This window comes from Ptychodera flava, chromosome 20 (assembly GCF_041260155.1).
Source record: "Ptychodera flava strain L36383 chromosome 20, AS_Pfla_20210202, whole genome shotgun sequence".
NCBI classification, from domain to species: Eukaryota; Metazoa; Hemichordata; class Enteropneusta; family Ptychoderidae; genus Ptychodera; species Ptychodera flava.
In genome coordinates this window covers 19,116,367-19,140,694 of record NC_091947.1, presented here as the reverse complement: position 1 = coordinate 19,140,694, position 24,328 = coordinate 19,116,367, and the positions used below count along the sequence as shown (strand labels likewise).

The window sequence follows — 24,328 nt, the reverse complement described above, 5'->3', positions numbered from 1 at the left end:
CCTGATATAAACTTAGTACATGTATGTTGAACTTGGCAAATTCCCCATTCTTCGCCTGGTTCTTTCTAATAGTTACATGCAATCATACTAATGTGAATCACCGATAAGGTAGGGAGTGAGGAGAACTAAGCTAAATTTAGCAGTCTATGTTCGTGACCAGGTTCTCCAACTAAGTTGAACCTACGTGGGCAGATGTCGGTGGAATAACTTTGATCTAAAAATATATAAATTTCCTGTCTTCAAGGTAAATATAAAGTGTTCTCGTCAATCTTAAACCCTCTGTCAATTTCTCCTTTGTCTTTTTTTTTTATCTTCTAACCAATTCAAAACTTCCAGTGAGTTATTAAACTAAAAAAATGTTTTCTGCGGATGGTGAATTACCTTTCAGACCCTTTTCTGTCTCCGACGAAATGCAAGGTTTAAATGTTTACGTTTTGTTTAATTTCCGTTAGAGATCATAGATTTGTACTTATAACATTAGAAATCATTGACAAAAATCATTTAAATATTATTTGATTACTTAATAAGCAAGTTTAACCGAATATTTTCGAAAAGGACATAGCTGCAGGGGAGGCTGATTTGGTTCACAGGAAAGTCTGTCAAACATTTTGTGGAACTGTTGCGATATTACAATTATCCTAATATTGGCACTACCACCGTGTGCCTGTTAACGGAATGGGAAACATTTCAAAATAGTGTCTTTAACGTTTGCGATATGATCAGGTAAGAGGCGTTTCGTTCACTCATTCATACCAACATACCCACGCACATGCACACACACACACTTTTGGGCAAGAGCTTTTATTATTTTCCGATCTCTCAGCAGGTCTTTCAGCCAGCAGCAGACGCCACCGTTACATGCTACACGAACTTCAAATGGTCGCTGTGTAAACGACGGTGTATGGCGACGGTGTCTGCGCAGTCGTAAGCGTCATGTCGTTTCAGTACCCCGAACGGTGCAGTCGCGTGTGTGGCACACTGAAGTCTGATGATTGGGATCACTAACGCATACCAAGATTCACGTATCTGGTTCAACTCTCAGAGTAGATATCATGGTTTGTTCTTGGAAAGCATACTTGTCGGCTATAATATCAAAATGTGGTATCGTTGATAAACGAATTTTACCGTTCGATCTGCTCACACATTTTCAGGGAAAGAAGTGACACGATCGGTCTGAGACCATCACGTGACTCTCATTCCGGTGAGAAAACGTTTCTTTGGGCCTTCCTATCTTCTAAGATTTTAATTGGACCAATTCTCTTCCTGTTCGAGTATCTCAACAAAGTAAGGTATTAAAGCGGATTGCTTGGATTTCTACGCAGGGGAATAGTAAATATTCCATTCTTTACCAGTTCGCTTCAATTCAGAGCATCCTCTGAAGTTCTCAAACCTGCGCGCCCTCAACGATATGTCGAAAAAGCAAGGAAGAAGGAAAAGGGTGTTTCACTGAAGTTATTTGGTGGCGCTGCTTCGACCTAGCATCCCACTACATTCTTTCGGCTGCTAGTTATTACTTATCTGTGTTCTGAACTTAATCATCGAATAACCATTGCTTTCGCGTATCTATGAAACGGTGTAACATTTTGTCTGCTTCAAATCTCACTCTTTCATGTTATTATAACAACCTTATTTTTCAACTTTTCGTTGCTGATTGTGGTAGACTGAGGACAAAAACGTTGAATGGAATTTTTTCCCGAGCAGTTTCATAGACTGTTTATATGATAAGTAAAAGTAGCACTCAGAAACGCTTGTTAAGGGCATTTTAGGCCGAAATAAATAAATAAATAAATAAAATGTGCTGTTCCGATCACATTGTTTACAAAAATAGGATGGGTAGATCGGCAAGGAATTTTTTTTCCAAAATATTTTTATTTTCAAGTATGCATTTTTCTGGGGTTCAGGGCGATCAAACACTGGCAACAACATTTCCAGAAAAGCGTATCATGCATACGGTGTAAAAGGAATAAAACCATAAAACACATCCTCGTTCAAGCAAAAATCAAATGCCAGGACATGAATGCGTGATTTTATGTTTTTTTTTTTCTTTTTTTTTACTTCCATGTTTACGTAGCTTTAAAAAGTTTAGGTTCGGCAGGTAAAAAATTGGGTAAGTCGGATTATCGGAACAGCACAATTTTTTTCTCGGTCTTATCGACATAAACCAACAACAAGTTTTGCATTCTATATAATCAGAAATTTGCGAAAAGGACCCTGTTTGTTATACGCGAAAAGCGTACAGTATTATTCACACACAATCGGGTGAACTGCAGTATGCTAGTCTCCTCCATCCACACAAACAGTAGAACTACCCTGAAGACACCTATGGCAAAACGAATGTTTATAATCGAAACTGTTTTCCTTTATTATAACGAACAGGAATTTCAACTGTTTGGAGATGAATAATGGTGATCAGATAAAGTAGAATATATGAAACTGGTGTAGAAGAGAATCGGCTCCTACTCTTGGCGTCCGTGATTTGTCATGTAAATACATGAAGGTGCGATTATGTAGTCTATACCTATATCCATCCTCAGCTCAAAAAATGGTTTACACATTTGTCGACGTGTATGTACCCGGAAGTGCGGTGGAATAGTTAAGTCGGTGACCTTGCCAACCAATCAAATTCCACCATGTGGTGAGCATGCGTAGATTCGGCGGTTTTACAAGTGGGCCCGGGGCTGACAAAATTCACTTTTTGACCCGATAAAATTTATACAATATTTTAATAACCGAGGTCGCTGGTAGGAAACACAAACCAACAATATGGTGTTCGACGTCCGTAGGTGAGTGCATAGTTTCCATAATTAACCAAACGTAACATGACAGGTGAATGACACTGTGCGGGTACTATGTGAACGGCCAGCTGACAGCGGACCTCCTTCCGAGGAATCTTGGCCTGACGATGAAGCCATGACGAGGTCAAGGATTACATGTGACCGTGGTAATCTTGCACGGTTGTAGTTTTGTTTGACCGATTTGGACATGTGGTTTTGCTGCATTTTCCGGCAGTTGTACACGCAATCTCAATTGTGGCTTGTCTTGAAAATCTGTTCTGCTTTACGCAACTTATCTCTTATCTGACATTATGATAACTTGACCGCATACCTACATATGTTGTGCACAGAACTACAGAGAGCACCATTGCCGATACTGTTAGTGACTACGTGGGTCTGTTTACAGTAAAATACCGGCTTATGTGGCAGGTTCGTGACCCCTAACACCGATTCGTGCTTTGCCGATGACTGCGTTCAAATACGGACATTATGCATGTGATGTATAGTAAACTCGAGTGCATGACGATTCTTGTAATTTTCAAAAATGTGCGTTCTAACGTATTGACACTGTCACTTGCGTCAGTGACAGTAAAGTTTAAACCCACTCAGAAAGTCGAAAAACACGAGACACAAACATGTACCTCGGTGCCTCCGCTCATGTACAATAGATCCTAGGGTCTCAACATACATAAACTATTGCCAGTCTGCTCTGGACCCAGTTGTTGATGTGGGGAACCCTGAAGAGTGAAGCCCAACATGTGGTGGGGGGGGGGGGGGGGGAGGTGGAGGATTGAGGGGTGCAAATCCTGATAAATAAAAGCCATGAAAAATAAAGCACATACATACTGTACTTTGCCAGACATCAGCGGTCTGTTTGTTCATTTAAAGTAGATCTAGAGGATTCCTGAAGTGCTCTTTCACATTATAACATTTTTTCAACAGCAGCTGCAAAATTTTCTCATACACAGTTGCCACTCTATAATATTACATGGTTATTTTACTTGTAATATGTTTTATGCAAGAAAGAAGCATTATAAAAGAGAAGCACTTAATCTTCTTGAAATAGGCACTGTGGTGTGTTAGTATAAGCTAGTGTTTTCCACTTTAACATTTAAGCATGTCCACCAGACCAGCTAACCATTAGTATTCAATTCTAGTGTGTGACCAAACAATCTTTACTATTGTAAAGTAGGAGAAATTCTTTTGTTATTTCATATTGTTGTGAAATATTGATTTTATTTCGATTGAATGTAACAGTTATAAGAGAGATGATAATAACTTCTAGTATTAACAATTTAAAAATACTTTCTATGAATCCAACACAACACAACATATTTTTGTAAACTATGAGTGTATTACATCCAGTTTCAAAAGTTCCTTAGATGTTTTCACTCAGGATGCTTCAAACTGAAGATATATTCAAATGCTATGTTTACTTTTTGTTCAATGATCTCAAAATGTTCATGAAAGCATATGGATCCGATCCACTGGCCCTGTTCATAGTTGTCTGCAATTGTAATTCACATTTCAAAAGCATTTAATGCTGCCTTACAGAAATGACAAAGCACTGGAACCAAGTTTGTCTGAGTATCTGAGGATTTGCAGTTTCTGAATGGACAGAGTATAACTGTCAAAATTCTCTTACAGGAGGAAAAAGTCAGAGAAATTAGTGGTTAAAAATAAAGTGATTATTTATGGATTAATATAAATAGTAATATTAGATACAAGGGTTTCAGAGCTTGCCTGTCAAAATGTCGATGAACAAAGAGCTTGTACACACATAGCAACTGAAAAGGATGTATTAGACGTAATAGTGTACTTCACTATTGTCAATAATTTCACTTATTTATAATTTCCTATTGATATGGAAAATGAAGCTACAACTACATAGCATCATATTCTTGCATTGACTGTGTGCTTGTACAAAAGGTTTATTTTCAGCCTCCTGTACATCGTGATATTGCAGTTTACACGTAATATTCCAGTAATGATAAATTTTCACTGTAGGAAAGAGGTCACTTGATTGGAAAAGTAGTACAGATAACTTCCCCATTGAATTTACTCCAAAAAGTGTTCATCATTAATATATCCAGTGTGAGATCAGATATGTCTTTACTGGGATACTGCTTCCAAAAGTGAAAATTTTCTCCTTAGTCTGGGTTCATCCTTTTCAAAAATTATTGTAGAGTATTGTTCTCATGCGAATGAATATGTATTACCTTTGTAACAGCTTGTCAAAAATGGTCATATTATCGGAGATACATCAATTTTTGTGGAAACATCACTGGTGAAAATGAAAACTACTTTCTATTCATATATTCAATGTGTGACACTATGGTTTTGAATGCTCACTTTAGGAGGTAGTATGGGTACAGTGTGAGGGGTTTGCCATAATTTTCTTCAAGGGAGGGTGCAGTACCAATCAAATACTGGTACGTCAGCAAGTATATTCCCTAGTCAGAAAATGCAGCGTGTGTGTTTTACTATCATGTATTGTATTTGGTGTGACATCTTTCTGAACAGTACAGAAAAACTTCATGATGGAAAGAGCATGTAAGCCCCTGTAGCTGGAACTCTTGAAATTTGTTGACCTGAGGAAGGCTTTCTATTTTCTGTGGTTTTCTTTAAATTCTACACATTTAAAGGATATAGTCTTTTACTACTGAAAAATTGGACAAGTAAATTTAAGTTTTAACCGTTATTTTGATTTCCCGCCATTTTTAAAAAACTGGTAATATTACAAAGAAAACAAAGGTTATGATGTCCCAGTGGAAAACATTCAGTACTATGCATAATATTGGACAACTCTGTTGTTTCTGTGAAGATTCCAATGCATATATGCACGGCGTACAGTGTTTTTGCTTTATTTGCATGAGGGCGCTGTTTTACGTTTGGGCAAACGTTTATTATTTGCTTCCTCAAAATTGCACATGCAGTCCCAGTGGACAGTTTATTATACTACACCCCTCAGTAAGTACGTTCCCACAAACTTGGTTTAGTTTGGAAGTAAAATCACAAAAATAATGTTAAAAGATACAGCTATTGGGTCTTTAAGTTTACCTTATTGATATAAATATAGCCTTGAGATTTAGAAAAATAAATCACAGAATTTTTTGAAAAAAATATGGACAGGCTAGCATATAACTGATAATTTGGTAATGTAAGTTTTGAAGAATAAGTGATAAGCATAATTTGTAAATTGATTGGAGCCCTCTCCCTGTAACCACAAATGACTCTACCCTTACCAGTTAATCACCAGCTACACGTGTTTGTACGATTCCAGCCATCTGAACATGAAGAGGTAAGCTGTGACTGTTCTGTTTCATCTGACAGTCAAATCTTTCTCAGTGCTTTTTTGACAAGCCACATTTTGGAGGGGGTAAAACATGTCTGCTAGTATGATGTTTTCAGGCTAGAACATGTTCAGCATAATCAGAAATTCACAAAATTGTGCATAACTGGTAACATACGTTGAAAATAGAGGTGTTGGTAATTTGTACGCACTGACACACTGAGTAGAATTTCAGCCTTAACATATGTTGTTGTGGTGGTGTTGTATTTAATGACGTTTATCGTTATTTATGTGTATGTAAAATACATTTTAAAACCAGAAAAACTTGTAATATCTTGAACTTTTTATGATAATCATGAGAATATATATGAAATGTGTGAAATTTGTCGATTTTTTTTCCTATTCTTGACATTTTGGTTTCTAAAATATCATTGTTATGTAGAGACGGTGTGGTCCTGCAGTAAACAATTGTTCCCATGACCACAGACATTCTCTTCATGTGCGTTTGTAAAAGACTGACCATGAAAGATGGACAACAAACATTGTGAAAAGAAATTTAGTCCAAACAAAATATGCAAGACTAAGATAATTTCTCTTACATTGTAATATTGCTGTACAACAGTATTATTGGCAGTGTGCACTGGAATATTGAAAGTGTTTTCCCTTGATATCCGAAGTGATAGCAAGGTCAGATTTGTAAACATACAGTATATGTATAAGCTTTCCATATGTTTTGTAGACATTACAATCATGTGATTCTGTAAAACCATGGCACTTTCATGGCAAGTTGCACACACACACGCACATTGTATAAAATTGGCATATTTTTAACGAGTTGTTAAATTTATGTCCTATTCGTGTCAACACAATGTGATAGAGTGTCCTGTTGTTAATGAAATTTTCTGGTAATTGAGCTGTGTGTAGTAATATTTGCCTGTGGAGATTTTTGTTACAAGGATATGTTGATATGTTGTTGCATATGGTTCATTTGAATTTATCTCAAATGAAATACATTATTAAACATACTGGTTGGCAACCATCATATTTCAGTGTAAACAAGCTGACATTATTTAATGGGACGGTGTTTTTCATATTCAATCTGTATGTGAGGGCAAAGCACCAACATTTACAGCTAGTAATGTGTAACTCAAATTTTAATGAAATTATATGATATGAAAATAGTTTTTTTCAAAATAATGAGGAAAACATGTTCAAAAATGAAGAACTTTCGTCACGAGTGTTGATCGTGACTACAAATTTTGTCGGTCTCTGAATAGTTGAAAATGTGGTATTACAAGGTTTTCAGATTCTTTCTCGGTATTACAAGACCGTATGGAAGATGGATGATTGATGCAGCGTTTTCAATATTGTAAACTCACAATTAATAATTTACTCTCCTCATAGCGATACTCATATTTGTATAAATTGTAGCCATAGTAATTCCCAGCAGCCATATAGCCTCTCAAATTAAAGTCATAGACAGAAATGTCCATAAAAATCAGGCACCTGTTGATCTTAAAAAACCCCACTACAAGTATGACTCCATACTGTACGTATTCAGCTGATTATTGATTGTGAAATGTGCAGAGGCTCTGATAGTATACTAGGCTAAGATCTAGTGTTTGTAAACTGGGAAATGGGGAATTATTTCTTCTAATATTTAAAAAAAAACTTCAAAAAGGGAATCATTACTGTATCTTACCATTGAAAAAAGGAGTGATCACATTAAAACATATTACATATACCAAAGTAAAAAAAACTGGTTTTGTTATCCTATTTCACTCTCACTTTGTTGTTTTCAAAGAAGATCTTTACAATATGTACACAGGAAATTGAGCATATAGGGGTTAAATAATTGCACATACTTCCTGAGATGCTATAACTTTTTTTGCATGTCAGTCTTTCTGATACGTACCAAGCAGGCCATTATTTTCTATTCAAGTTTAAATCCATTGCAGGGCTCGAAATTAGCAGTAGTCCCGCGTCCACAGACTACCAACTTTTCCCTGGGGCTACCAAAGTCCATGAAATGGTAGCCCACACGGACTACCAAAGCCTGGGACATGAAATACTTGGCGTGCGATTTCCGTCACTTTCGGATGAACTAAATGCAGTCAACATGTAGTTTCATTTGTTTGAAGCAATTATCCTTTCATCTGTGAAGATTTTTTTCTGGTGACTATTACAATTTTCACTGCTATGTTGTTGTTTTCACAAGATGCTGAGCGTTTGATACTAGAATGTTGAGTTGCTTTTCTGTGTGCAGTCTTTGCATGCCAGTTCACACTATGCTGTTGATCGGCAGCATACAAGACGTACTTGTGTCAAGTTTTTTGGTTTTGATGCTGAAATTTCACAAAATTGTCACTTCTACATCAAGAGATTGTGTAATCAGTTTGATTTGAAATAGTAATACAAAACATTCTGTCAGTTAAGCTTGGCTGAGTTTCGCTGTCTTTTATCTATGGTTGTCGGTCAACATCAATGTATTACGTTATGTATATATAGATAGACTCGGGTGTAACAAGGCATGCCAGTTCATAAATATATATGAATATTTTTTTCTGTTTTTCTTTACTCAAGTTACAATTTCTTTGGATATGTAAGCCGATTTTGAAAGTGATAGAAAGTGTTAAAATGTAGATAAATAAGCATAAATTAAGCGTTGGTGACACATAACATGGGGTTTCTCGAGTTGAAGCCCCTAGTTTTACTGCTACTTTGTGTTGGTGAACCGGGGCTTATGCTCGGATGAGTATAGTATCCCTAAACTAAAATATTCATGGACTACCAGCCATTATCACTGGGCTACCAACTTCAGCAAATGGTAGCCCAAGTGGACTACCAGGGTAAAAAGTTAATTTTGAGCCCTGCATTGGAACGATGATTTTTGTTTTATCTCACCTGGAATATTCTTCTCTTAACCATAGACAGCAAAGGAGGGAAGACAGTGTTGCCCTCTCTACTGTCTATGGTTTAACCCCAAAACACATGTATTCATTACCATCGTTTAGGATAGTAACTCTTCACTATGGTCAATCATTCACAAATGTGAATGGTATACTTCATGCATGCAGTGTCTCACAGCTGTTACCAGATATTATTATACATAAACATGGAGTTTTCCCCATCTATTTATGTTCAGGTGTTTGTAAAAATGCACACACTTTGAAAGCTCATGTGCAGTGTTCCTACGCATAGGTTGTCTTCATTAAAATTATTTTGCTTTTCATTTTCTGTGTTGATGAAATCATCCTTGTTAATGAAAATAACCCCCCAGCCCCCCAAAAAGAAGCTGTTCGGAAGTATATGGTATTCTGACTGCATTTATGTCATTTAAAGCTTAATTGTGTTCTATTTGATAAGTCTAGCCCCTGCATTCACCAGCAGTATCTGAGAATGATTGTTTTGAGAATTGAGAGAAAAATTTAAATTATCAACGTCTAATGTTTCTGCATTCACTAGCCAACACTTAGCATAAGTTGTATATCTTTTATGAAGAGAAGCTTTAGTACAGGTGTCCTACTACGCAGAGAGACATTTTAAGCCAAAATAATATTATTCTGTGCTGGTGTTCACAACATAACCCATATTGCATCACTGTAGAGTGCCACATGTACAAAATCCTGTGTTGCATGTCATATCACAGTCTGGGCATCTCAGACCCCCTTTTTCGTCAAACATCTCTGTTTAGATTTGTAATTAAAAAAAAGATCGCAGAATGTAGTCATACCATATGCTGAGACAAATTCTGATTTGTTTACTTTCGAAGAAATGATATGTGGCATTTTACATATCCATATACTGAGAACACACAAACACCCATTTACAGTGTGTGTACAAACTCACACTTCAATCAAGAATCGTTTCCTTTAAATATCAACCTGTTTGCTATATGCAAATTGTTATGACCCGATATGTGTGTTTTTCTGCTTGCATGAATTAGGCAGATACCGTTTTGCATTACAAGCCAGTTGGTTTAATATCAATCTTTCAATGCTTTGAGTATCACAATTGAAACCGTATGGTAATGTCTGCTTTTTGTGGGCGCTCTCTCAGCCATATTGCTTCACCATCTTATTAATTGCACTATACATTTACCCTGTCATGAAATTTTCTCTACAGCCATGTACTGTCTATTTAGAAGATTTATGTGTGGAAACCGTATGATCAGTGACTTCTACAATGGCTACATAATGAATGAAAAATCCTTGATGTGAAACTACTTAATTGTTGATATCTGTCTTAAACAAAGCACCTTTTGTTCTTTAATGTACCACAGTTTTTCCATGTGGAGGGACTGTGAAAATATACTACATGTATAACTGATGCCTTAAACCCTTCTGACCTCAAGCATGTATTCATACATTCTGTTGTTCTTCTGTTTCCAGGTTTGATATATATCGGAAGATACCAAAGGACCTGACCCAGCCTACAATGGCTGGGGCAATGGGTAAGCAAATGTTCCATTGCGTGGTGATGAAGTGAATTTGCAAACTGCATTTTGAAAATGGTCTCGTGTTACCGTAATGGCCATGTAACCACACAACTCTTCTCTAGCCAGTGCTAGCATATAATAAATATAAACAGTTCCCACATATAGCATACAATCTATACATAGATAGGTTACATCAAAAAGATTAGATACCTGTTTACCCCTCTTTCAGGGTATGAAATTTGTGTGGCGTGTAGAGGTGTAGACTGTGAAAGTGCATTTTCAAAACACTTCTATAACTTCTTGATAATATAAGCCACTTCATTTTGTCAGCCTGGTCCGACCAACGTAGGGAGAATTTCATGAAGGGTTTGAAAATTGTCAGCGGCTCAGCAACAGAACACGCCAAATGAATGTTCCCATCAAATTACATTTAAGCTGACACCGTTGATCTGAAAATCATAGTTTACCTCGCTGTTCACAGGATGGAAATTTCATGGATGTTTGTAATACAGTAAACTTTCTTTCATATGTTTTATCAACAGTGTCCATATGCAGTATGATTTTCATAGTTTTTCTACTATTATCAGAATTCACATCATTCATAGCACCAGATGTGTAAGTATTGATATTCAGTTTCCTATGTGTCTGGTCTCATCCAATTTTTCTCATATATAACCACAATTTCAGAGTTGAATTAAATCAAAGATGAGTCTTCCACATCAAAATATTAAAAGCAAACCACATTGTAAAGAAACAACTGTATTTGAACTCATGCTGATTGTACATATAAGATGTACGGTGTGATTACAACTATTGAATTTTTGAAGCAATTCTAAATGACGTTTTCTTTGCAAAACAACGTAGAAAATGTGATATGGCTTTAGCTTTTAGCGTTAGAGATGTTTACGATGTAAGATAATTCATTGCATATCTATTTATTTTTTGTCTGTTTATTTCCATACATGGCAGGAGAAGTGAGTTGTATGTTGACAATCCAGGTGAAATCGAAAAATTGAATGTGAGGCTGAATGTAACATTACCAAGATTAAAATGTGAATGTAAGTATTACAAAACCTATCCAGGAGTTTCAGACCAGACTTTTTCTCATTTTATTCCTTAGTGTGTTTTTTGAATTTTATAATAATAACATAGGGTACTCAGTAGACTGAAAGTATAAAGCAAAATTCTACTTTGATGTGAAATGAAGTGATAATAGGTTGTGATATGCTGCAGTATATTATATGAGAAGGTCTGTTGTTCAAGGGTGCACTTACACTTGTGCCTTGTACGACGGACCTTGCAGTCTAATATTACAACATATGGAGTTCATTGTCATTGCCAGAGGCACTGTCTGCATCCAGTGTATAGATACAAGAAATCAGTGATTCGTTACTCTTCTCTTGCACGTCAACACTCAAGTACAATATAGATGCCTTGTTGAGTTGACTCTGCACAGCTAAGTGGCTGCGGATAATTAAAACATGAGAATGACAAACTAAACTCATTCAAGGAAGGTGGCTTGGGGGGGGGGGGGGTTCTGTTTTTATTATCTTGTGCAAATGTGCACATACTATATGTCATGGTTACACTAGTGAAACCATTTATAAAGGTATGTACGATACTCAATCACTGTTCACATTTTGTTTTAAAACGGTTGTTGAAAGCTGCTGATGTCAGCTGCTCAATTTCCCTCTGGGCTGTTATAGCAACTAATCATATAGGGGTTTTCAAATCATAAAATTATGATTTGCCTTCAGCATTTTTGCACATTCATATGTTCATTTATGACAGGGAGTTTTCAGGTTGAGGCCAATCACGATAAATTCTGTTCACCAGGCGCATGTTTTAATTTTATTTATGGTCCGTAACTACGGGATGTGAATGTTACATGTATGAAAGATTGGAGAATGTCCCTTTGCCATGTATGTCACTGCCTACTAGACTAGAACCTGTTCCAGTATAGCAATGCTACCCCTAGAAACTTTAGTTTGGGGGTAGTATACACACAGAGTTTCTAGACTAGTCACAGCTGTATGTATCAAAGCAGCAGGTTGTGTGAATAAGAGAGACTCTCTGAGAGAGATATCACCATCAGTGTCCCTCAAGCTTGTGTTTCATTTTCTAAAAATCTTTAACATATGCCAGTCAGTATAATCACAGAGACTCCAGTTCACATTCTGTGAGTTCATTTCAAGAGGCACCCATAACTGAACTGTGAATTGCCTCATATTTACAGTTGTTGGTTTAGACATTCAAGACGACATGGGCAGGCATGAAGTGGGCTTTGTGGAAAACACCTACAAAAAACCCATCCACAATAATGCAGGATGCAGATTTGAAGCCAGATTCAAAGTAAACAAGGTTGGTATCGTTTTCTGTTTATGAACTGATATGAAAGGACTGATTTGTTCAAATATTGTGATTTCACATGATGGTGATGTCTCTTGAAATGTAGGATACCTACATAATGGAGTAATTCAACTACAGTGTCTTTCTCAGATTCATTTATTATAATGCATTTCAAATCGTAATATGAGGGAGACAGATCTGAAAATGAGAGATAAAATTTGAGAAGTGAGTGCACTTCCACTCAGATCTTGTAAGTGAGTGATAATAGTTCCCGTGGACAAAGTGTTGGGAGACTTACAGGTTGGGCTCCATCTGTGCAGATATCTCAGACATGTTTGGCCCAATTTCTTTCATGAACTTGGCGCAAGGATAATACACTATAGCATACATATATATATACACAAGTCGATTTGTTTTGTGAATTTTAAGGTACATAAGGTTTCTGTGCTTCTTAAATTAAACAATATTAGCTACATTTAACGAAAGTGTTTCGTTATGTTGCAGTTTGATGGTTTGCGTTTTCCAAAGTTTTTAGCATATGCACATAATGAGGTGTATGTTGCATGCTTTTCCCTGACAGTGATCTGCATTTTCACTGACTGTTGTCTGTTTAACGTGATTCTGTGCCTAGGTACCTGGTAATTTTCATGTGTCAACTCACGCAGCTGGACAGAGACAGCCTCAAACACCAGACTTCTCACACATCATTCACGAAGTGAGCTTTGGAGATGATTTGAAAGTAAGTGACCTTTCATGACCCTGTGTGTGTGTGCCAACTTTTATTCAAGCGCCTGTTTGATCAAAAATGCAAAGTAATTGTGAGAGAGTGTTTGGAATAGAGCTCAAAATTGCCCGATGAATTGTTTCGGTACACCATTAAATTCTGTGGAAATGTATATTGTGAAAAAAGAAGGGAAGATGTAAGATACCTGTTACGCCAAGAATACCTGGATCAGTACCGGTACAATAGTAACTTGAAGCATGTCAGGAGATGTCTTCAAGGACAGTTTGTAACTCACAATAAAATTTTCCATTGAAAGTATGGTTGATAAATTATCCATTGTATAATCTTAGTGTTCAGTAGGATATGTTGGTTCATGTCGAAGGTCGCGTCAACCAGTACTATGTTTACCAGTACTTCAAATTTCTAGATGTGTGTAAATTTTGTTTTATTTTTTGTGATAAATATAAATATATGATATTTTCTTTCTTGATAGAATTTGAGTCTCAGCTCGCATACGTCTTTTAATGCCCTTGGTGGTAGGGACAAAACAGATGGAAGAGGTGAGTATTTACATATTCTCGTGCTTCTTTTAGAAATTTGTATATCTTTTTTAATAGCAAGCTTTGCCTTTGCTTTGATGCTTTTGGTCATTATTGTACATGTGTGTGGCTTGTGTATACAGGTATATATGTGTACATGTGTACTTGCTAGAAAAGTTACAAATTTATTTGATGTCTTTGTTCCAGAAGGAGTTTTGATAGGACCTCATGCAAAAATATTACTCCATAAGTATTTATGAGAATGTTAGCATTCCATGTAAAGTATCAGTAAATGTTTTCTCCATTTCTTGCAGCTGAATCATCGCATGATTATTACATGAAAATAGTTCCAACAGTTTATGAAGATGTTTGGGGCAAAACCAATATTTCTTACCAGTATACATATGCTTATAAGGTGAGCGATGTCAAATTCCAAGCTTTTTATGTTAGCATTTCAAAGTGTGCAAAGAAATTGAAAAAGCCAACAAAAAAGGTCACATTTTCTGTTTGCAATTTTTGACAAATGCTTAATGAGTAATCCATCCCTGCATTGTTTTGCTTCTGGGATGTTTTATCAATGCTTTTGTTTCTTAAGCCAGCTTCTCCGTTTCATTTCAGGGCACCTGATAAAATACAGTGTAATTCACTTGCTTTTAGTCAGAGAGTAGTATTCTCCAGCCCTCAATGTCAAACTTAGTCTCCTTCCTCAGGAAAAGCAACAAGCAAGCATAGATACAATTATTTCAGTGTAAGCACAGTCCCTGCATTACCAGCTGGTGATGGAGGGACTGTTGTGTGAGGTAAAATCCACTGTGGTTTTACTGTATACTGTGTGGTGAACACTGTTAAAAATCATGTTTCAGGCATACAGTTGGAATTTTATGTAACTCCTGTGTATCAACACACAGTCAAACCTGTGTATAGTGGTCACCCATGGGGCCAAGAAAAAGTGACCACTATATTGAAATGACTTTTCTGTAAAGGGCATTGCACTGAATAATGAATATGGGATGAGACCTGTGTATTGCCTAAGCTTTATGCCATATGTCAATGAAAATTATAGGGCCGTTCTGACACAGCATTTAACAACGTTGTGAATGCCGTTGTTATGGTAAACAACGACGAAAACCACGTGTGAGAACAGTTAACGACGGTGCTGCGACGGCGTCGATCTACGGCGTCGAATTTCGTCAGACCTGCAACGGCGCGCCGACGCAAATTGTGTGTCAGAACGGTTAACGACGGTGTAAACGCCCTCTCGCGACGACTTTTGTCCAAAACAATTACCTCTGACCTATCAGCTCGAGTGCACAGTACGCATAGCTGGACTCGACACGAACCATGGAAGACAACACAGTCGTTTGGAGAGCTATTCAGCGCTGGGACTATGCGCCCCATAGACGAGTGTGCAGAAGCGAGAAACTCGCTTCTGCACACTCGTCTATAGGGCGAATAGTCCCAGCGCTGAATAGCTCTCCAAACGACTGTGAAGACAAACAGATCTCTCGCTCCCATGTATAAAGTGTGAAAGAGGCTGCCCACCTAACTATCCAAAATGTTTTGTGTCGAGTTTGTGTTTGGTTCGTTTTCAAAAATGTGTTCCTACATTCTTATCCGATTGTTTGTGTTAATAAAAAACTGTCTTGTTTCGCCTCGGATACTGGTAGGGAAGTTTGGATTAGGACTGGTCAGTTTTCTTCAGCCTGGGGGGGGGGGCCGGTGGATTCATGGGGGGGTCACCCTGTTTTTGACTTTGGTGATAGGGGGGGTCACCATGTTTTTGAAATGCCCAATAGGGGGGGGTCAGTGTGTTTTTGAATTTTGACACAGGCTCATCATTGCCTAAAATGCTAGTGTCAGCCACAAAATTCATCATTCAGTTGTATTTTTCGGCGCGCCCTTCGGGCGCGTAACTTTAATAATCAGTCATATTTTTCAGCACGCCCAACTTTAACATATCAAGCATACATACATCAGAGATATCTGTATGTTCAATATTTTCAGCGTGCTCTTCAAGCTCATTACTTAATATATCATACATCTTTCAGCATGCCCTTCAGGTGCATGACTTTAATATACAAGGCATATATATCAGAGATATCAGGATGTTTCATATTTTTGGCGCGCCTTCGGGCGCCATACTTTCAGAGATATCTTGATGTTTGCTAAGTGAAAGTGTACCATTATGAAATCTGCATTTCATATGAAAAGGATGACAAATTCCTGATAACTTTTCTGTTCTCTCTGTGAGAATTCAGTATGAGAAAGCAACATGCACAAATATTTCACAATATATATTTGATACAGTGACTTATTTTAGAGATAGAAAAATGACAAGATATCTTTCCTTCTCATTGATGCAATTATTTTCCTTTGTTTCACAGGTTTTCTGTAGGAAGATGCTTTTTTATGAACAAAATAACAGTTAAAAAGGCAGTTTTTGTCATTATTAGCTGTGCTTTTATGGTTTCAATGTTACACAAGAAAAGGTCCTCTCAGACACTGTACACATCAGATTTGGCTAAAAAAATCTCTATGGCTCCTCAGTAGATTTAATTGGATGTTGGCAAGTCTTAACACCCATCAAAGTTTTTGATTCACTGCTTTTTCCTCTTTGATATTAATGATTGACATCCATTTCTGTACAACAGTTCAGGACATCTGGTTAAGCAGAGAAAGTGTGAAATACATTCACAGCTCATTCAAAATACAGCTCATTCAAAATGTACTGTATTTAAACTTTAAGATTGACACTTTGAAATTCCTATCTTACAACTGACATGTCAACAATTTCACTAAAACATAGAATGACTATTTAAAATATAAATATATGTAAAATGTAAATATAATATATATATATATATATATATAATATATATATATATATATATATTATATATATATATATATATATATATATATAATTTATGTCCATCTTTTGTTTTACCTTTGTCTCGCCGCGGGGGGGGGGGGGGGGGGGGGGGGGGTGAGCGGGTGTGGGAGGGGGGGTCACCCTGTTTTAGAAATTTGGAATAGGGGGGTCACCCTGTTTTCAAAATTTGGAATAGGGGGGGTCAGCCACTTTTTGACGTCGGCAAAAAAAACCACCGCCCCCCCCCCGGCCGAAGAACTGACCAGTCCCTTAGTGTGTACGGTAATCTTTTGTGTGTGGTGGGAAAGCTTATGGCGAGACGCAGCCGGACCTATGGTGTTACAAAGTTGATAGAGTGGCCCTTTGACGCTAGCGTTTCGAAACCCGACTGTGGTTTCTCATCAGTCGCAGTGTAGATTCTTCCTTTGTTTGGTTTGTGAAAAATTATTTTAATGGGTTTTAGTGATCTTGCTCATCGAATAGCGAGGCAAGAATATCAATGTTTGGGTCTCGTTGTGAGTCCATTTATGCATTCCTGAGGCGACGATTGAACTGTTGAATCCGTCTGGATCGCATATGAAGGTGAAAATACAGGAGACACGCCGCTACAGTTGCGTCCTGGACATCCGCCATTGTTGTTTATATCCAACCTGTACTATAGACATATATTGAACGTAGAGGGCGCAAAACACCGGTGTTTTCCTCAAAACACCGGAGGAAATTCCGTGTATGGGACATAAGTAGAGATTAAGGGTTAATCCACAGGTGTTACCAATCAAAAACCGTTAGTTACCGGCGGCGTTGGTTTGGCTAGTGGGAACACAGTATATGATGTCATTTCTAATCAGAAATGTTTACACCGGTGCTGCTACCACATTTGAGCATATACAAGTACCGGTAGCCAGAGACCACACCAAGGAGGTTTCTGCTGTCAGTGTCTTTAAGTTCTTGTAATGTTCAATTTTGCAGGATTATGTGGCCTTTGGTCACGGTCACAGAGTTTTACCAGCAATATGGTTCCGTTATGATATCAGTGCAATCACTGTGAAATATCATGAGACGAGGGCGCCCTTCTACACTTTCATTACAACGGTATGTGCTTTATGAGTATACATGTTTGATTTGTCATAATTCTGGTTTATTATTGAACACACATATATAGAGTTTCCAGGGCCAACTGATAATTGTAATTTGAAGTTCTTAGATAACTGTTTAATATTTACTTTTCATTTTCATCAGACAGAGACATTCAAAGGCTCTCCACTCTATAGCAAACTACTTGTAATTTCAGTCAAATTTCATAATTCCCAAAGACCATATGTATTTCTAAGCCAGCCATATTTTAAAGATATGACAGCTTTTGAAAATTCTAACCTATGGATATTTATGATTTGTTGGTCACAAAGCATTAGAAATTACCAAATATACCATTTGTACTAAACCAATACATGTATCCAAGTGATAAAAGCACTCTTTTTTAAATGTTAAGTGCATTAATGCTGAAATTGATTAAGACATGTTGAACTTCCTTACTGTCAAATGCAGCTGTGACTTAGTTTACAAGTTGATCCACAAAGTCAGACAAGCCTTATGAGTTGTAATATGTCACCAGACTGTAATGTACACGACGCAAAATATGTGAATACTCATCATTGATAATTAGTCATTCTCATTTTTTATTTGCCTACTTTCACAACATTTTAAATATTCTCAAAATGTGAATACTGTTATGTCACGCTTAGAGCAGAACTGAATCTTGCTGAAGCCCAAATTTTCAACCCCATCGTACAACAATAGAAATATCTTTTTTTTTAATCCACAGATATGTGCCATAGTTGGAGGCACCTTCACAGTGGCTGGCATTATAGATTCAATGATCTTCACTGCGGCAGCGGTCTTCAAGAAAGCAGAACTTGGCAAGCTCAGTTAATGGCAACTCCTCATGAGGCTTAATTAAAAAAATTGAATTTTTTTTATAAAGCAAAAAAGGGGAAAAATATTTATTAGTTTATTTTTAAAAAAACTTTTCAGTGTACTTGCAAAAAAGTGACTGACAAGTGATCTGCAAAAGTTGCATTGATGTAAACACTCCTTGTGGTGAATGGCTATGGTGAAGAGCTTTGTTTCTTATTACCTGTACTTGATTTTAGAAATATAGGATTTAAATTCCGTCTTTCAAGAAGTATGGCAGTCTTAATATTTTCCTGATTTCTATCTTTCACTTTAGTCTGTTAAATATTCATTTTACTCTTCCAACTCATTAAAAAGTTTTACTTGTGTTGTAATATCTTTAGCACTGATTTAAAGATGTAATATGTCTATCTGTGTTGTTTCTTTTTAAAATGTTAAATGATCAGTGTAGGGTGATGTTCCTATAATACTCTGATCTGGTGTGATTGCTTATATATTGTAACTTTAAACAAATGTGAGCCCGAGCTGTGTTTGGTCAATAGCTGAGAACAAAAGCATGTTTGACCACAGCATTTATCAATATTTTTCCGATGAATAGATATGAGTCCAGTTTTCAAATGTCTGGATGCTTTCTTGTTGACAGTGGTACTCTGATTAATCGATTCAAAACTGCTTATCGATATACTTCCATTTCAAATGTTATTGTTCAGGACTCTGTCATCACATTCACCCATTTTCACGTCCAACCATAATTGCAGTAAAGTCTGGTAGTGACAGGGTTAATTCAGCCATTCACCCCCATATTCCCTGTGAATAGGTCCGCAATCACCTTGATAACGATGGGTTTTGGCCAAACCATTGTGGTGAAAAGGGTTAAATACAGGTAATTAAAACCTTATCTAAACAAAGAGTTCCATGACAGAAGGCAACTTACCAATTTACCATTCTGTAATCTTGTTTGTTGACAGCTTAATCAAATACACAATCTAGTCAACCATGCTCAGTTTCTGTATTTTTCTATAGATTGTAGATGTAACATTTGAGTAGAATTTCTCTTTCATATTTACAGACTTTTCCAGATTATTGTAACGACTGTACCTTTCACATGTACTGGTATGACTTATTTTTCTTAGCATTTACACATCCATGGTAACAAATCGACGGCGGATATTCCATGATTCCAACTTCTCTTTACGCCGCCACCTACAACAGCTCAGCAAACCCAGGATGTGTGATAGACAGTGTTTGATGATGTCATGATGTGCCTCAGGCAAAGGTGGTTGCACTGTGATGGGGAGACCATCTCTACAACTCTTGATTTATTTCACCCACAACAATCACTGACAACGTGATTGTAAATGATTTGCTTGAAGCATGGTGGATTAGTGACTGTTCCACTCTGGACTCAGTGTTGCCACGTGGAAAGATGGTACCCTCGTGCCATCATGTGTCGAAGCAATGATAGTTTATGATCACAAAATCAGCATAGTCAGCACTTACACTCTTCAGTCTAAAAATTTACGGGAACTTTTGCATAATATACCAAGTTTGTTTGAACATACTATGAATTGCTGTATAATCTCGCAGTCAGAAATGTCGAGTCTGAACCAAACAGTGGATATTGAGACAGAATAACGAGTACACTTTACACAGCGTTCATGAGACATATCTCCGTGAGCAGTACAAACCAGGCAAGACAGACCTGAAATCTATTTGTTGACAAACATGGTCAACGTTTGAGCTGCAGACCCCTGGGCCCTATGGTGCTGTGAGCAGCACTCATACCAATAACATGTGGCACTTAAAATCTGTACCTGGTAGTCGAGGCATCACACATCCTGGTTTTGCTACGATAAACAGCGAACCATGTCAATGATTCACACTATAAGTGCTTCCTCTCTGATTGATTATTCCTATTTTGCAAGTATGTGCGTACAAATTATAACATACCTAGCCCTTACAGAGTCACAAGATATTTTTCTACAGAGAATCCGTATCTGTATATTTTCTGAAAAACATAATATATCAAAGCCCACAGTAATGCCTTGGTATAATATTATAGCAGCACAGATTCTAAAGTCTTCGCGGTCAGTAGATGATAGTTATAAACTCTGTATAGTAGGTAGGCTTCTCAACCATTTTATTTTCAAGTAAGGAGTTCTGACCCATTCCTCTCCTTGAAGATTAGCTGAGAAAAGTGGTATGCCATATTTTGCTACCATTTTATGAAAATCATATTGACTTAACAATTTGACCTTTGCCATTTGGATATAAAGGTCAGTATTCAAGTACTGTAGGTGGGCACTGGTAATAAGTGAAGTGACCTGAAGATTTCTGTTTTGAAAAAAAATCTGTAAAGTTACACCTATCTTATCTAGTGATGAAAGTAATTTCAGTTGAGTCTTTGTAACCTGTGTAGATAATTCAATAATTTAAGCGGTAAACCTATGGGTAGCTAATATTGCTTTCAGCCATAGTTTCATACTCCAGTGAAACGCTGGAAAAAATTGTCTGTTTACAAGTCAAATTTCAGAGCTACAGCAATGCCAAAATATTTTTTTGCTTTTTGCTGTACCAGTGGTTTCCAAGATCAGTTTTGATATTTTAACATCTGATGTATTGTCTTGTTTTGTTTCCATGGCCACTCCAGTTCTCAACCGATGCTGTTTCATCTTGAGTATTCCATGTTGCATGGGACTTCTCATTTTGTAAGACAAGCCTAAAATTTATTCAAAAAGTAGTGGAATGCAGTAAATCATCACTGCAGAGTGCTTGGAAGTTTCTTTCAAAGTGATTTTGTGTCTGTCCAAGAAATTTATATTGTAGAAGTATGATGTATAGTACACAAGTATATACAACCTTACTTTCTGTTATCTTTGTCTGAAATCACCTTAATAAATGTGAAATGTAAAATTAGCTGTTTTGTTTCTGCAAAATGTTTGATGTTGGAAGTCAGAGAGCCTCCCAATCTGATGAAAATCAGGTATCATGATTGGCAAGGTTCTCTGTTCACGCTAGTTAATGCTTCTGGTGTTGTATGTCTTGGCAAGAGCAGTAGATTCGAACATAGACATTAGGGTCTGTGATTGGGAATGAGAGAGTACAAAGTAAAAAAGGGGAAAGACTGAGCCAGTTAAATCTCTACATCTGATTGTAATCAAATTGAGAGCTGCCATGCTTTAAGCTTACCGTTAGCTTCCATTGTAAATTCCATGTAGAATACAATTGGTGGTACAGGCATTCAAACAAGATTGGCTCGAAAATAGATCAACCCCTATAGATGGTAAATTGCAGGTTTTTTGTTTAATGTGCCTGTTTGGATGGAATCCACTTTTACAGGTGGATAAATCTCACACAAGGAAATCCTGGTTATAGGAAAAAGTCACATTGCAGACCATATTTTGTAATATTGGCAACAGTTCAAAGTTTATTTCAAAAGGTGGTTCAAGTATAAAAAAGAAAGGAAAAAAGTTAAATGTTACTCATTTAATGGGGATAAGTATTCTTTTTTGCTGTACATTACATTCATCAGAACACACCATAATTCTAAAACATTTCTCATTGTGGGCTCCATCAGATTGTCAAAATTTCACTATGATCAGCATTAACTGAACATACCGAACAGTTACACAAGTCCTACAAATTTTAGTCTGTAGAGGGCGCCCTCCAAAATGTCACAATCAGGTATGCAGGCTGCAAAAATATGAATCTGTTATTGCAACATCTTGTTATTATGGACTGATCACATTGCCTTTGTTGTCTTTTCATACACAATATTCTAGTGAAAAAAAAGCGATATTTTGGACATTTGCTTCAATAGTACCTTTCTTTCGTGACACAAATGCATGATAGCTGGCAGAATTGCTGGTTTTCCGAAACATAGTGGCTGGAAAGGGTTTTACTTTGTTCTGGGCAAGAAAGATTACCTTGACCTGAGGAATAATTATTTGTCTCAATTCCAGGATTTATAATCAGTTTATTGTAAATTTCCTTGACATTTCAAATTTCTCACATCTGAGGAAATTAACTTATTAACGATTCATTAGGGGAAGACCGCATTACTTGCATGGTACCTGAAACCCGAGTTCTTGCCTGACCAACTCGGGTGACAAACAGAAGACTTTTAATCCCCAAGGTGTGAATGTTCCATTGTTATGTTTATCTAATCCAGCTGGTGCCATTGTAGTGCCATTGTAGGAAAGGCAGGTCTGTGAAATTGATCCTCATAGGGAAGTAGGGTATTCCTAAGTTAATGGAGCCTTCCCGTAATGTGAAATAGTTAAGTTTTGTTGTCATATTTGTATATTTGGGTGAGAAAATATTATTTAACCAAAGCGTTAAAGACATCATCATAGACTACAGTACAAAATATAGTATATTTTGAAACCAAAAATAGCTTTAAAGCAAGTGCATTTTTTTAACATCCAGATAATGCTATTGACATTTGAAAGTGTTGAAACATGGTGAGTGGTCACTAAACATAACGGTCACTTTATGTAGTACCCCATAATTTGCATATCTCTTTTGTTATGAGAAAACATATGAATAGACTGCTGGGAAAAAACCCAGAGGGGTGGCCAACCCCTCAAAATCCTCTTATGGAGAATACTGCTTTTCCCTTCATCCCCCAATGAACCCTGCACTTCCACACACTGTCATGTGAAACAAATTATGGCTTATCACGGCAGTCACAAGACATTTCAACTGAACTCAAGTATGCCAAGTTTAATCTGAAAATATCCATTTTTACTTTTTTCAAATTTGAATCGCCCTGTAAATAAATCGACTGCATCGTTACTGATAAAAACTTCTCGGGTTGAGACCCTATCCCCCATCCCCTCCCACAATCACTGGAATTAAGGTAAGATTTGTAGAAAACATTGCGCCTTTGCTGTCACTCCTTAATATATGACTTATTGGCACATTCTGGTCATGGTATGAAATTTGCACAATGTCTAATTGGTCAATAAATCAAGCAATGTGTACTGTGCAGACAATGCTGTTTTTAAAAAGCTGCAGCAAAACTATGAAAGTACACTAGCAATAAAACAAATGGCAGTGTTTTGCAGATTATTACACAGTAAATGCTGTAGAGTAATGGTAAGTTAAAATACGCTGTATAATAGATACGAAAAGTCAACACTTTGGCAATGACCGTGTGAGCAGCAGGGATTGTGTTTGCAATCACAGACAGTGAAACCTTGTGAGGAATATATGATAGAAAATTCATATAGGAGTCCTCTATGGAAGGTTCCTTATAAAAAATATGGACTCCATGGTCCAGGAAGAAAAATATCAAGCTATGCCATCCCTGGCTACTATCTCTTAGAGTAGAAATCTCTTTCGTCATTGTCAGGAGGGCTGTACAATTGAAAGAAAGCAAGTCCGCTGCTAGAAAGTTGATTTGAAACACACGCAAACTATTCACA

At 37.0% G+C, this 24,328-nt stretch overlaps 1 protein-coding gene across 2 annotated transcripts; it reads left to right on the top strand.

Moving 5' to 3' along the window:
- The first annotated feature begins 2,623 nt into the window (after nucleotides 1–2,623).
- LOC139120231 (endoplasmic reticulum-Golgi intermediate compartment protein 1-like) lies at nucleotides 2,624–21,815 on the top strand. Of its 2 annotated transcripts, none has more exons than XM_070684451.1 (10): nucleotides 2,624–2,783; nucleotides 10,458–10,519; nucleotides 11,047–11,119; nucleotides 11,474–11,562; nucleotides 12,741–12,865; nucleotides 13,485–13,592; nucleotides 14,071–14,137; nucleotides 14,431–14,531; nucleotides 17,958–18,080; nucleotides 18,811–21,815. In XM_070684451.1, the coding sequence occupies exons 1-10, from the start codon at nucleotides 2,764–2,766 to the stop codon at nucleotides 18,916–18,918; spliced, it is 876 nt and encodes a 291-aa protein (XP_070540552.1). In that variant the 5' UTR covers nucleotides 2,624–2,763; the 3' UTR covers nucleotides 18,919–21,815. The 2 variants fall into 2 exon arrangements, with proteins under 2 accessions (XP_070540552.1, XP_070540553.1); XM_070684452.1 differs by lacking the exon at nucleotides 2,624–2,783 and adding an exon at nucleotides 6,037–6,075.
- The last annotated feature ends 2,513 nt before the right edge of the window (nucleotides 21,816–24,328 follow it).